Below are 12,566 nucleotides of genomic sequence, written 5' to 3'. Positions count from 1 at the left end.
GTGAAGTTTCATCAAAATCGGTGACCATGCGTGGCAACGAAGTTTAAGTGGTTACAGAGAATGGCTATTAAATAAACTAACTAAGCACATAGTTATGATGAGCAAGAGCGCCTCTTCCAAAATTGTGAATTTTGTGGCCCCAGGGTCAGGGATTCTGGTGTTAGGATGGGGCCCTATTGATTATATAGTGAAAATGCATTTATTCTTTGAAAATCTTCTTCTCTACTTCTGGGTATTAAATAAACTATCTAAGTACAGTGTACATAGTTATGATGAGCAAGAGTGCTTCCTATAAAATTTTGAATTTTATGGCCCCAGGGTCAGGGGTTCTGGTGTTAGGGCAGGGCTCTATTTATCATATAGTGAAAATGCATTAATTCTTTGAAAATCTTCTTCTCTGCTTCTGGGTATTAAATAAACTATGTAAGTAAACAGTTATGTTGATCAAGAGTGCCTCTTTCAAAATTTTGAATTTTATGGCCCCAGGGTCAGGGGTTCTGGTGTTAGGGCAGGGCTCTATTTATCATATAGTGAAAATGCAGTAATTTTTTGAAAATCTTCTTCTCTGCTTCTGGGTATTAAATAAACTATGTAAGTAAATAGTTATGTTGATCAAGAGTGCCTCATCCAAAATTTTGAATTTTATGGCCCCAGGGTCAGGGGTTTTGGTGTTAGGGCAGGGCTCTATTGATCATATAGTGAAATTAAATGCATTAATTCTCTGAAAATCTTCTTCTATGCTTCTGGGTATTAAATAAACTATGTAAGTAAATAGTTATGTTGATCAAGAGTGCCTCTTCCAAAATTTTGAATTTTATGGTCCCAGGGGCAGGGGTTTTGGTGTTAGGACTGGGCTCTATTGATCATATAGTGAAAATGCATTAATTCTTTTAAAATCTTCTTCTGTGCTCCTGAGTATTTAACAAACTTAGTACATAATTATGATAAGCAAGAGTGCCTCTTCCAAAATTGTGAATTTTATGGCCCGAGGGTCATGGGTTCTGGTGTTAGGGCGGGGCTCTATTGATTACATAGTGAAAATACATTAATTCTTTGAAAATCTTTCCTTTGCTCCTGGGTTTTATGCCAATGATCCAAATATATATATATTCATGATGAAGAAAGGTGCACCTAGCAAAATGGTTATTTTTTATGCCCCCCGCCCCTTCCCTGGGTCGGGGGTGAGGGGGGGGAGTACAAAGTCTGAAAATAAATTAATGCTTTGAAATCTGCTCTTTGGTGTTAATCAACGATTTTATGATAAAATTTGCAAAATTTTGAAATATGTGGCCCCAGGATCAGTGGTTCCTTTGGGATGAGGTGCACAACCGGTTATAAAGGGGAAGTGCATTTTCTCTTAATGTTACTCTGATCTACCTCTGGGTATTAAGTAAATAGAGTAAGCATGCTAAGTCTATAATTATTAGAAGCAATGGTACCTCTTTCAAAATTGTGAATTGCGAATTTCATGGCCTCTGGTTTAAAACACGAACCAAATTCAATTGTTTGAAAGTTGTTGCACAATACTCAGGTGACCTATAAGGCCCATGGGCCTCTTGTCTTAATCATGTTTACTTTTACCTAAAAACATGTTAATCATGAATACATTGAGGCATTATCCTGAATTTCAGGTAGATTATATCATGACCTACTGGGGCCATAATTTGTGGTAAATTTTTTTACGTGTATTAAGAGGGGAAATCATTTGTTGAAGAATTATGATTCAGGATGACGTAAATGAGCATTATAGCCCACGGGTCTATTGTCATATCCAGAAATAAAGTTTGGTTAACCAAAGATGTCTTTTATCAGTTTTCCTTAGTTTTCTTAAGCTGATTAACATGTATTGGTTAATGCAAAGTAAATGATGAAGCTTGTTTCCTTATTTTGCAATATTAAATTTACCAGTAAAAGTTGTTAACATTGTTTGTGATGTCAGGCCCAATGTATCGGGTTCCCACACACTAAGTGTTTAGAGTCAAGATGAAAAGTTCATTGTCCCAAATTCCTTGTTACAAAGTTTCTTACCAGTGTATAGCTCCTTATTGTGCCTAGGCAGTTATTTTTGACTTGTTTTGTTTCAGGCATTCACCACCGACTTTAAAGTCCACTGGGGACAACATCCTCTGAGACCAGAGTTTGTGGAATCAACATATTTTCTGTATAAGGTGAAGGATTTTTAATTGCCATGTTTATGATAAATCAGACACTGAAGATGATTTACAGTTTAATTGCTTAAGTAAGCTTTTTGATACCCCCCCCCCACTTGAAAAGCGCGAAAAGCGGGAGGGTATATTGTAATCAGTATGTCCATCCGTCTGTCTGTTACGCTTTGGGGTACCGATCTCTTATAATCCGCAATTCCTCTCATACCACGGAATGAAATTTGATGAAACTTTCACAGAATCTTTATTACATATTCCCATTGTGCACCTCCTATTTTACTTTTTGATCCGACACATATTTTGGGTTTACCATAGCAAAACATGGACACTGCCATTATATTCATATGGTAGGTGGGGGTATCAGTTATTGAGCTCATTGCTCACAATACCTCTAATTTATAAATATATTTGTATTTTCAAATGCTTTTCACTCTATAAAATCAGACTGTGTGTATCTGAGCAATGAGCAGAGGATGTCTATCACACTTTAGATTCAATTTGTTCCATGACCCGAGGTGACCTTAAATTCATTATAATGTCATTTTAAGAGTTCCCACAGGTTCATGATTATAATTTTGCAACAGAAAACACATATAAAGAATAAGATTACATGAATTGAGGTATATAATGATCAATTCATTGGCTTCGGAAGCAAATTGAAAGCTGGGGGGCTAAGTGTAAAAAAAATTTTTATACCTTCAAAACAACCTGACAAGCAAAAAAAAAGAGGAAAAGTGCCCAAACACGAAAATCCTATTTCGGGAAGGTTCGTACTTCAGTACCAAATTTTTTTGCAAACACTGCCACTTTCCCCATTTTAAGCCTATGCTGCAACATGTCTGTGGAAAGGGGGGGGGGGCTTAACCTTTGTAGCAATGTATAATGTCTATACTTAGTCTATCTTTGGAAAAAAAAGTGGGGGGGCTAAGCCCCCCCCCCCCTCGGTTCCAACGCCTATACAATTTACTAATTAATTTGTCACCTACAGGGTTCAGTGGTGAGAGTCAAGCTCTACTTGACTCTAGAGTCACAGATTAACATGATTAGGGAGTTGACTATAACATCATAGGTTTGAATCCCACTGCAGGATGTGGATGTCCTTTGTTTTTTATCACAGTATGAATGGCAAAAAATACCCCAAGCTGTTCAGTGGCCCTGAATGCCAATAATAGGTCAATAATAGCAGCCCTTCACCAACACATGGTGGTGTCTTAATACAAGTGAAAAATTCTTGAAAGGGATTTAAACAAACAAACAGACAAAGCAAACAAAAACTGATTAATGCTTATGTGGCTTATGTGGCCTCATTTGATTTGATAACATAACCATTGACCAATATATATCTATTTTCTGATGTTTAAAAATGATAAAAAATATTTCTTGATTGTTGAGTAAAGGTTTCAGATGAAAGGTTTTATTTTTGGGAAAAGTGTAAAATTCAGACAAGAGCCTATAAAAGCTAGGAACTGAATGGTTATTAATTTCAATTTGAAATTGCCTAGCATGGTAATCATTTGCTGAATGATGGCATGGTCACAAAGCTAAGTTTGGTAGAGTTGATTACTTAGGTTGCTACTTTTGAGTCCTATAAAACAAAGATTTAGCTGTAGAAGTCTTGATAACGGTTCCCTACTTTACAGGCTACACACGATCCCCATTATTTACAAGTCGGGCGGTTAATCGTGGAAAACCTGAACAAACATGCCAGGGTGCCGTGTGGATTCGCCGCCATCAAAGACGTGGTCACGGGAAAACACGAGGATCAGTGAGTACTGTTGTTATAAAGAAAAATACCAAGTGTGTATAAACAAAAATATTGTAAAAAATAATGCTAACTGTGTATTAACAAAAACATCAAGTCTGTAAACACAAAAACACCAAGTCTATGTACAGAAAAACAATTGTTCTGAAAAAAAAACAAGTTTATGTAGAGAAATAACATGACATATCTGAATTTTTGAAATACTTCATGTACATATTTCTGTTTCCTACTAGGCTGGACTCGTTTGTGCTGGCTTTATGTATTTCTCTGTTTTTTCACTAGGCTGGACTCGTTTGTGTTGGCTTTATGTATTTGTCTGTTTTTTCGCTAGGCTAGACTCATTTGTGTTGGCAGAGACCTTTAAGTACTTGTCTGTTTTTCACTAGGCTAGACTCGTTTGTGCTGGCGGAGACCTTTAAAGGCTAAAACACCTGTTTTTCGCTAGGCTAGTCTTTATGTATTTGTCTGTTTTTTCGCTAGGCTAGACTCATTTGTGTTGGCAGAGACCTTTAAGTACTTGTCTGTTTTTCACTAGGCTAGACTCGTTTGTGCTGGCGGAGACCTTTAAGTACTTGTCTGTTTTTCGCTAGGCTAGACTCGTTTGTGCAGGCGGGGACCTCTAGTACTTGTCTGTTTTTCGCTAGGCTAGACTCGTTTGTGTTGGCTTTATGTATTTGTCTGTTTTTTCGCTAGGCTAGACTCATTTGTGCTGGCGGAGACCTTTAACTACTTGTCTCTTTATCGCTAGGCTAGACTCATTTGTGCTGGTGGAGACCTTTAAGTACTTGTCTGTTTTTCGCTAGGCTGGACTAGTTTGTGCTGTCGGAGACCTTTAAGTACTTGTCTGTTTTTCGCTAGGCTAGACTAGTTTGTGCTGGCAGAGACCTTTAAGTACTTGTCTGTTTTTCGCTAGGCTAGACTCATTTGTGTTGGCAGAGACCTTTAAGTACTTGTCTGTTTTTCGCTAGGCTAGACTAGTTTGTGCTGGCGGAGACCTTTAAGTACTTGTCTGTTTTTCGCTAGGCTAGACTCGTTTGTGCTGGCGGAGACCTTTAAGTACTTGTCTGTTTTTCGCTAGGCTAGACTAGTTTGTGCTGGTGGAAACCTTTAAGTACTTGTCTGTTTTTCGCTAGGCTGGACTCCTTTGTGCTGGCGGAGACATTTATGTACTTGTCTGTTTTTCGCTAGGCTGGACTCGTTTGTTCTGGCGGAGACCTTTAAGTACTTGTCTGTTTTTTGCTAGGCTGGACTCGTTTGTGTTGGCGGAGACCTCTACTAGGCTAGACTAGTTTGTGCTGGCAGAGACCTTTAAGTACTTGTCTCTTTATCGCTAGGCTAGACTCATTTGTGCTGGAGGAGACCTTTAAGTACTTGTCTGTTTTTCACTAGGCTAGACTCGTTTGTGCTGGCGGAGACCTTTAAGTACTTGTCTGTTTTTCACTAGGCTAGACTCGTTTGTGCTGGCGGAGACCTTTATGTACTTGTCTGTTTTTCGCTAGGCTAGACTAGTTTGTGCTGGCAGAGACCTTTAAGTACTTGTCTCTTTATCGCTAGGCTAGACTCGTTTGTGTTGGAGGAGACCTTTAAGTACTTGTCTGTTTTTCACTAGGCTAGACTCGTTTGTGCTGGCGGAGACCTTTAAGGACTTGTCTGTTTTTCAGGCTGGACTCGTTTGTGCTGGCGGAGACCTTTATGTACTTGTCTGTTTTTCGCTAGGCTAGACTAGTTTGTGCTGGCAGAGACCTTTAAGTACTTGTCTCTTTATCGCTAGGCTAGACTCGTTTGTGCTGGAGGAGACCTTTAAGTACTTGTCTGTTTTTCACTAGGCTAGACTCGTTTGTGCTGGCGGAGACCTTTAAGTACTTGTCTGTTTTTCACTAGGCTAGACTCGTTTGTGCTGGCGGAGACCTTTAAGTACCTGTACCTTCTGTTCTCTGAAGAGAGAGACCTTGTGGTACCAGTCAATGAGTACATCTTCACCACGGAGGCTCACCTACTCCCCCTAACTCTGTCTCTGGTCAACTCCTCCACCATAGAAACAAAGGTAAGGCTATTAGTAGGAGACAACAACAAGTCTTAATTCATGAAGAAATTCTGTGTCAAATTTGTCAATACCTCGACACTAGAAACTAAGGTGTGGTCATTAACCTTCAGAGGGCAACAGTTAGTCTTTATTCATGGATAAGTTCAGTCTACAGTAAAAATCGGTTATAGCGAAGTCCTGGAGACCTATGAATTTAATTCGCTATATCCGTAATTCGTTATATCCGTGTAACGAATTCATATAACCATATGTAGCGAAATCGCAAGGTGCATGTTTTCCTTCAATTAAAATTTCATTATATTTAACCTCAATGGGACTCAAAATCAGTTCGCTATATCCGTAAATTCGTTATATCAGAGTTTGTTATAACCGTAAAATTTTACAAAGATTTGTTAAGAATTTTGCCGGGGACCCATAAAAACTTCGCTATAACTGTGAATTCCCTATATCCGTGTTCATACTAAACGAGTTTTACTGTATGTCCTTCCTTGGATCTTTTTGAATAAAATTAATGTTACAAATGTGCATGTATCTTTCATTCCTGAAAAGTTTGTAAGAGAAATGATTCTTTTATAGACTTAGTAAAGTCTATATGATTCTCAAAGCTAATATCCTACATGAAATTTTAAAAATATAAATTCCCTAAATCCTTTTAACTTGTTAATATGTAAGGTTGAGATCGGTGAGGTTTTGATTGACTTTCAGGTGAAGACTATGTTGTACGACGTTGACCTGGATGGACCTTTATTACTGGACCCTGAGGAGAACTCGGACCAGCAGACCTGTCCTAACCCCCTCCACCTCAACAAGGGAACCACCTCCTATGCCTTCGACATCCGCACAGAGCTGAAGGATTACGTCAATAATGTCCTCTCTCCCGGAGACAGGTCTGATTCTTTATCAGAGTTCATCACTTGTTTTCTGATGCCAGCTAACTGCAGCTATTTTACGAATTGTTTAACTTTACAGCTGTGTACGACCGAGTCCAAGGTTACATGCAGCAGACTTCGTTATCAGTAACAAGGAGCACCAGGAGCTGATCAACAGAATGGGAATCAAGATCTCCACCATGAGTGACGGCAGACTGCAGCTTCTACACTCCGCTGGCTCAGTAAGTACAGCAAAAAGTCTGGGAACTAACTGTCTCGGTAAGTACAGCAAAAAGTCTAGGAACTAACTGTCTCAGTAAGTACAGCAAAAAGTCTGGGAACTAACTGTCTCGGTAAGTACAGCAAAAAGTCTGGGAACTAACTGTGTTTGTACTAAATGAGTTTAACTGTATGTAAGAAATATAAGAAATAGGAAAAACTTTGGGCTGCTGTGACAGCAAAAAGTCTAGGAACTAACTGTCTTGGTGAGTACAGCAAAAAGTCTAGGAACTAACTGCATAACTCCCACTACAAAAATCTAATTGGGTTTCAGGATTTATTCTTTTTAAGTTAGGCTCCTGATGACATGCCCTGAAGCCTACTGATCACAGCAGCCCAAAGTTTTTCCTATTTCTTATATTTCTTACATACAGTTAAACTCATTTAGTACAAACACAGATATGGCGAATTCATGGATATAGCAAAGTTATCTTGAATCCTCAGCTATGTAAAATTAACAAATTCCTTATACGGATATAATGAATTACGGTTAAAACGAAGTAATTCCATTGGTCCCAGTGACTTAACCCAGTTTTACTGTACAGGTTATTTTTTATAACAAGAATATCTCGTGTCACAAATTGTCAAGTTTCACAGCAGCACAGTGACTCTGGTGAGGGCTTTGGTCCATGGGACTATTGTTGTTCATTTGAATTATGATGTGTTTCAACTTCTTGATTTACCATTCATGATCTGTTTTAATAGGCTGCTTCAAAGCAAGATGCAGAGGAGGGAATAGAGTTTATGAAAGAAATGATTGAGTTGTCTCAGAATGCCCAGCATGACCGTAAGTGTTAGAGGTTCACTCAGAATAATATGATTATTTGGCATCATTATTTTTTTTTTATAATTTCCATATTACTGTAGATTTAATGATTAAAAAAACAAAATTGTTTAGATGTGTTGATGTGTATTTTGCTGTTTTACAGATCAGCAAGAACCAATGACTGTACAGTTTGTGTCCAACCCATTCCATGGCTCAGTATCATTGAAAGCAGGACCCGCTCAGTTTGGATACAACCTTAAAGTGAACCCTCCGGTTAGTTAGATTTACCATTACCCTTATCTAGATTTACCATGTCCAAAATTTTGAATCAATTTTATTAATGATTGATAGTTAAAATGGTAAAAAATAGGAAAAATTTCCATCTGAATTGTAAGAGTGATAAGTTTTTTTTTCTCAAAAAAATGAACACTACTTTGTACAATGTAAAAAGGGTTACTATTCCAGCATTCATCTCTTACTTTATTCTTTAACCTAAACATGATAAAGAAAATAAAATAATATGTGAAAAAAAATAGAATATGAATATATATTTATGGATGTTATTATGTGACTGAGTTACAAATCAAAATCAATGTTTTGGTTCATAAGAGCCTTAATTCTATTAACATTTTATGTTTTTTATGCTCTTTGCCATTTTGTTCAGATTTTAGGCCAGGTGGCAATTGTGACACCGTATGATGCCTGTCACACCATACAGAACCCCCGAGACTTGGAGGGGAAGATAGGGGTGATAGAGAGGGGAAGCTGTATGTTTATGGACAAGGTAAGATTTTAGACTCCCATCTTATCTAAGAGTTAAATGTTTGTCTATAACAAGTGCTTCTACTTTGCTGAATAAACGGAAAAGTTAAAAACAGATGTTGGTTATACAATCAGATTCCTGTGTGAATCATGAGTTATTTTGTTCTCCGGAGCATTGAGTGCTTCATACCTGTTTACTGGATACAAAGTTTAGGAATGACGTCAAAGAAATAACAGTAAAGGTAGAGCCAATCACAGAAAGAGAATACAGCATGGCTGATCTGTGACTTATAATTATCAGGAGCCAGATTTACTTCTAAGACCTGGATAAAAGACAATTTTAAAATAAATATTTCTAACATCTCACCTACCAAATAAGGGCTCTAACTGGTGGTGAACTTAGTCACCATGGCAAAGAAATTTTCAAATAAGTGCCAAAACAATAACAATTTTAAATTGACTTGGTGATCGTCAAATTCCAGAATTATAAACTTTTATAGCTCACCTGAGCCGAAAGCTCAAGTGAGCTCTTCTGATCACATTTTGCCCGTCGTCCATCTAGCTGTCTAGCTGTCCATTTGTCCGTCTGTTAACTTTTCACATTTTTGACTTCTTCTCAAGAACCACTGGGCTAATTTTAACCAAACTTGGTACAAAGCATTCATAGGTGAAGGAGAGTTGAAATTGTTAAAATGAAGGGCCAAGACCCATCACAAGGGGAGATAATCAAGAAAAGACAAAAATAGGGTGGGGTCATTAAAAAATCTTCTTCTCACAAACCACTGGTCCAGAAAAGCTGAAACTTATATGGAAACATCCCTGGGGTAGTGTAGATTTTAAATTGTTAAAATCATGACCCCCGATGACCCCAGGGGTTGGGCGAGGCCACAATAGGGGATCAAAATTTTACATAGAAATACATAGGGAAAAAGTTTAAAAATCTTCTTTTCAAGAACCACTGGGCAAGAAAAGCTGAAACTTATGTTGCAGCATCCTGGAGTAGTGTAGATTCTAAATTGTAAAAATCATGATCCCTTGGGGTTGGGCGGGGCCACAATAGGGAATTAAAGTCTTACATAGAAATATATACTATTAGGAAAAAACTTTAAAAATCATCTTCTCAAGAACCACTAGGCCAGAAAAGCTGAAACTTATGTGGAAGCATCCTGGGGTAGTGTTGATTTTAAATTATTGAAATTGTGATATTGTGGAGGTGGGGGAGGTATGGGAAGGCCACAATAGGTATTACAAGGGAGGAAATATGTTAAAGAACAGCATCACCAAAGTTACTCAGGTGAGCGATGTGGCCCATGGGCCTTTTGTCTAAAGATGTATAGTTAAGAAATTCAAAAAAGATGAAAATCTTTGTTAATATTTGAATAACTTTGGTTTTTTCTTTGTCTTTGACCTTTTTGCACTTGTTTGACTGCTCTTGTGTCTATAAGTCTGATTTATTTGTTATGTTACTTTTATTGTCACCACATTAGTGGGAGGTGTAAATTGCATGTTCAATGAAACAATCTTATATGAACAATCCTTGAGATCAAAATTAAAATATTGCAGTTTCTTTCAGTTCTAAAGAATATATTTTACAAGTCAGAGCTAAGTTCATTGAAAAGAAATTATGAATTAAACACTTTTAAAAGATGCACTGCATACAGGCTTATTTTAGCCTTTCTACACTTGCAAACAATATGTCCTGCTTGAACTTTGACCAGTCACAATTATTTTCAAGAAATAATACTGTATTCATTGAATTTGCTTCAACTTAAAATCACCCAACTGAGTTAGGGCTAAAGGGGCAAAAATGTAACAGGGGGAAAATTCACCTGTCAACAGCATCATAAAGTTATTACTAGACCCCATTCTGAAGGAGCGGGGGTATGCTTTTTTAGTAAATTTAAGTAAAAATTTTACCCTTGTGTGTCTGTCCCTCTGTCTGTCAAAAGTCTGGAAAAAACTGTATGTTTATCCCTGCATCTGTCCGTACTATATAAAACAAATATTCATCACAGTTTCTCAACAACTACTCACTGCAGATGCTTGAAATTTTAGCACACTCTTTTTTGAGGCATGCATTATGTTTGTATTCATTTTTGTACGAATCTGATGTCAACTTCCTGTTTATATGTGCATCTGTTTGTACCATACATAGTTCTTTTAGGATATAAATATTTAGCTCAACATTTAATTTAATGAGAATAACGAGTTATATTTCAATGCACCAGGGTTTGAAATTAACAATCGCCCACTCGAATTTGCGATCAATATTCCTTGTGGACGACTTAAAATTACGTTCAAGTAGCCCACATGGCCATTAGAAAATTTACGATAATAATTTTTTTTTTCCATTTTGTCCAAATTTTCCGTATTTTTGTCTTGAAAAATTTCGTAATAAGTCAAGTGCTTTATACAGCTGTTATATTTACCAGTGAGAAGTACTTATACATAAAGTGTCCGAGTGATTGTGACGGACACAATGTGGCATCAACGCGTCAATGAGCCCAACAAACCAAAAAGCATCTTTGTTGTATCTGTGAAAATATCTGCCATGTGAATCTATGATGTTTAATAACCACGTCAATCTTTTTAAACAAAAGAGTTCAAACTTAAATTTAGATAAGTCGTGCATAATGTTTCTACGGATAGAAAAGAAAGACGAAGCATATGATAACGAAAATGGGGTTGTTGTATTTTTGTTCAATAGAAGGTGTGATAATTTGTGGGCGAATATATTTTGATGTGGGCCCCAGAATTGCAAGGTTTAGTAGCCCACATGGCGATCAAGGATTACAAGTTAGTTTAAAACCCTGATGCACATATAAGTTGTCCATGAAGAAAATGACAACCACCCTACCCTCAGCTCCAGCCCTTCACATGTAAATGCCACTAATACCATACCTATGACCACTAGAAAGGTTTTCTTATGTATTATCAATTCTGTACCTCTATACATGGTACAAGTTTAAATGTCCAAGTATATTGTCAACTGTAGAAGTCAGTGCATCTTGCAAAAGTCCATTTATCCGTGCATCTGCCCGAAACTGAAGTTGTGTATATTAATATGATAGTGCATGTTCACATCAGAGCTGGGGTATTACTAGTGAGCACTGGCTCACAGATTTCTTGCATTCAAACATTCTTTAATTATCCTGACCCTTTTCATTTCACAGAGCAAAGATGTTGAAATGGCATGCGTTACAGATGTTCACATTGTATTGTGTTTATTATATACACATACTAGTATATGAAATCCTAAGTTGCCAGTCAAAAGGTCACAGTCTATTGACTAGCAGCCAATAGATTGATTTCAAAAGATAAGAAAAACTGAAAAGACATACAGAATAGATGAAAATATTACATTTCTAATAAAACAACAAAATCCATTTGATTAGGTAATACCTTATATACTCGCCTATAAGTTGGTCTGCCAATATGTTGGTTGCATTTTTAGAGATTATTTTGGTGGAATTTGCCTTTAACGAGGGCTGTTCAATAAATATAATGTGCTTGGTGCTCAGAAAAAAGCAAAAGACGCTTTTCAATGATTTAGTCTTCATGATTTTACTTATTAATCTCTTTTATTAAAACACATGTCCGTAACATTTTTTATCCAATTTCTGATTGTTTTTAGAACTCATTTTTAGCTCACCTGAGCCGAAGGCTCAAGTGAGCTTTTCTGATCACATTTTGTCCGGCGTCCGTCTGTCTGTAAACTTTTCACATTTTCGACTTCTTCTCAAGAAGCATTGGGCCAATTTCAACCAAACTTGCCACAAAGCATCTTTAGATAAAGGGGATTCAAGTTTGTTCAAATGAAGGGCCATGCCCTCATTCAAGGGGAGATAATTGGGAATTAATGAAACTTTGGTGGTATGTTTTAAAAATCTTCTTCTCAAGAACCACTGTGCCAGGAAAG

General features: G+C 37.2%; 1 protein-coding gene across 1 annotated transcript in view; it reads left to right on the top strand.

Annotated features, from left to right (window-relative positions):
• LOC134261094 (ER degradation-enhancing alpha-mannosidase-like protein 3) overlaps positions 1–12,566 on the top strand; it is a 33,240-nt gene that overhangs the window by 9,095 nt on the left and 11,579 nt on the right. Inside the window, exons 11-18 of the mRNA XM_062743567.1 lie at positions 2,085–2,168; positions 3,806–3,930; positions 5,809–5,971; positions 6,677–6,858; positions 6,941–7,082; positions 7,825–7,906; positions 8,049–8,158; positions 8,550–8,669. Coding sequence (XP_062599551.1) covers positions 2,085–2,168; positions 3,806–3,930; positions 5,809–5,971; positions 6,677–6,858; positions 6,941–7,082; positions 7,825–7,906; positions 8,049–8,158; positions 8,550–8,669 — 1,008 coding nt within the window. The remainder of the gene's footprint in view (positions 1–2,084; positions 2,169–3,805; positions 3,931–5,808; positions 5,972–6,676; positions 6,859–6,940; positions 7,083–7,824; positions 7,907–8,048; positions 8,159–8,549; positions 8,670–12,566) is intronic.

The sequence above is a fragment of the Saccostrea cucullata genome, unplaced genomic scaffold (genome assembly GCF_032062105.1).
Source record: "Saccostrea cucullata isolate Sc308-1 unplaced genomic scaffold, CSIRO_AGI_Scuc_v1 ctg1875, whole genome shotgun sequence".
NCBI classification, from domain to species: Eukaryota; Metazoa; Mollusca; class Bivalvia; order Ostreida; family Ostreidae; genus Saccostrea; species Saccostrea cuccullata.
This window is presented reverse-complemented; position numbering and strand designations above follow the sequence as displayed.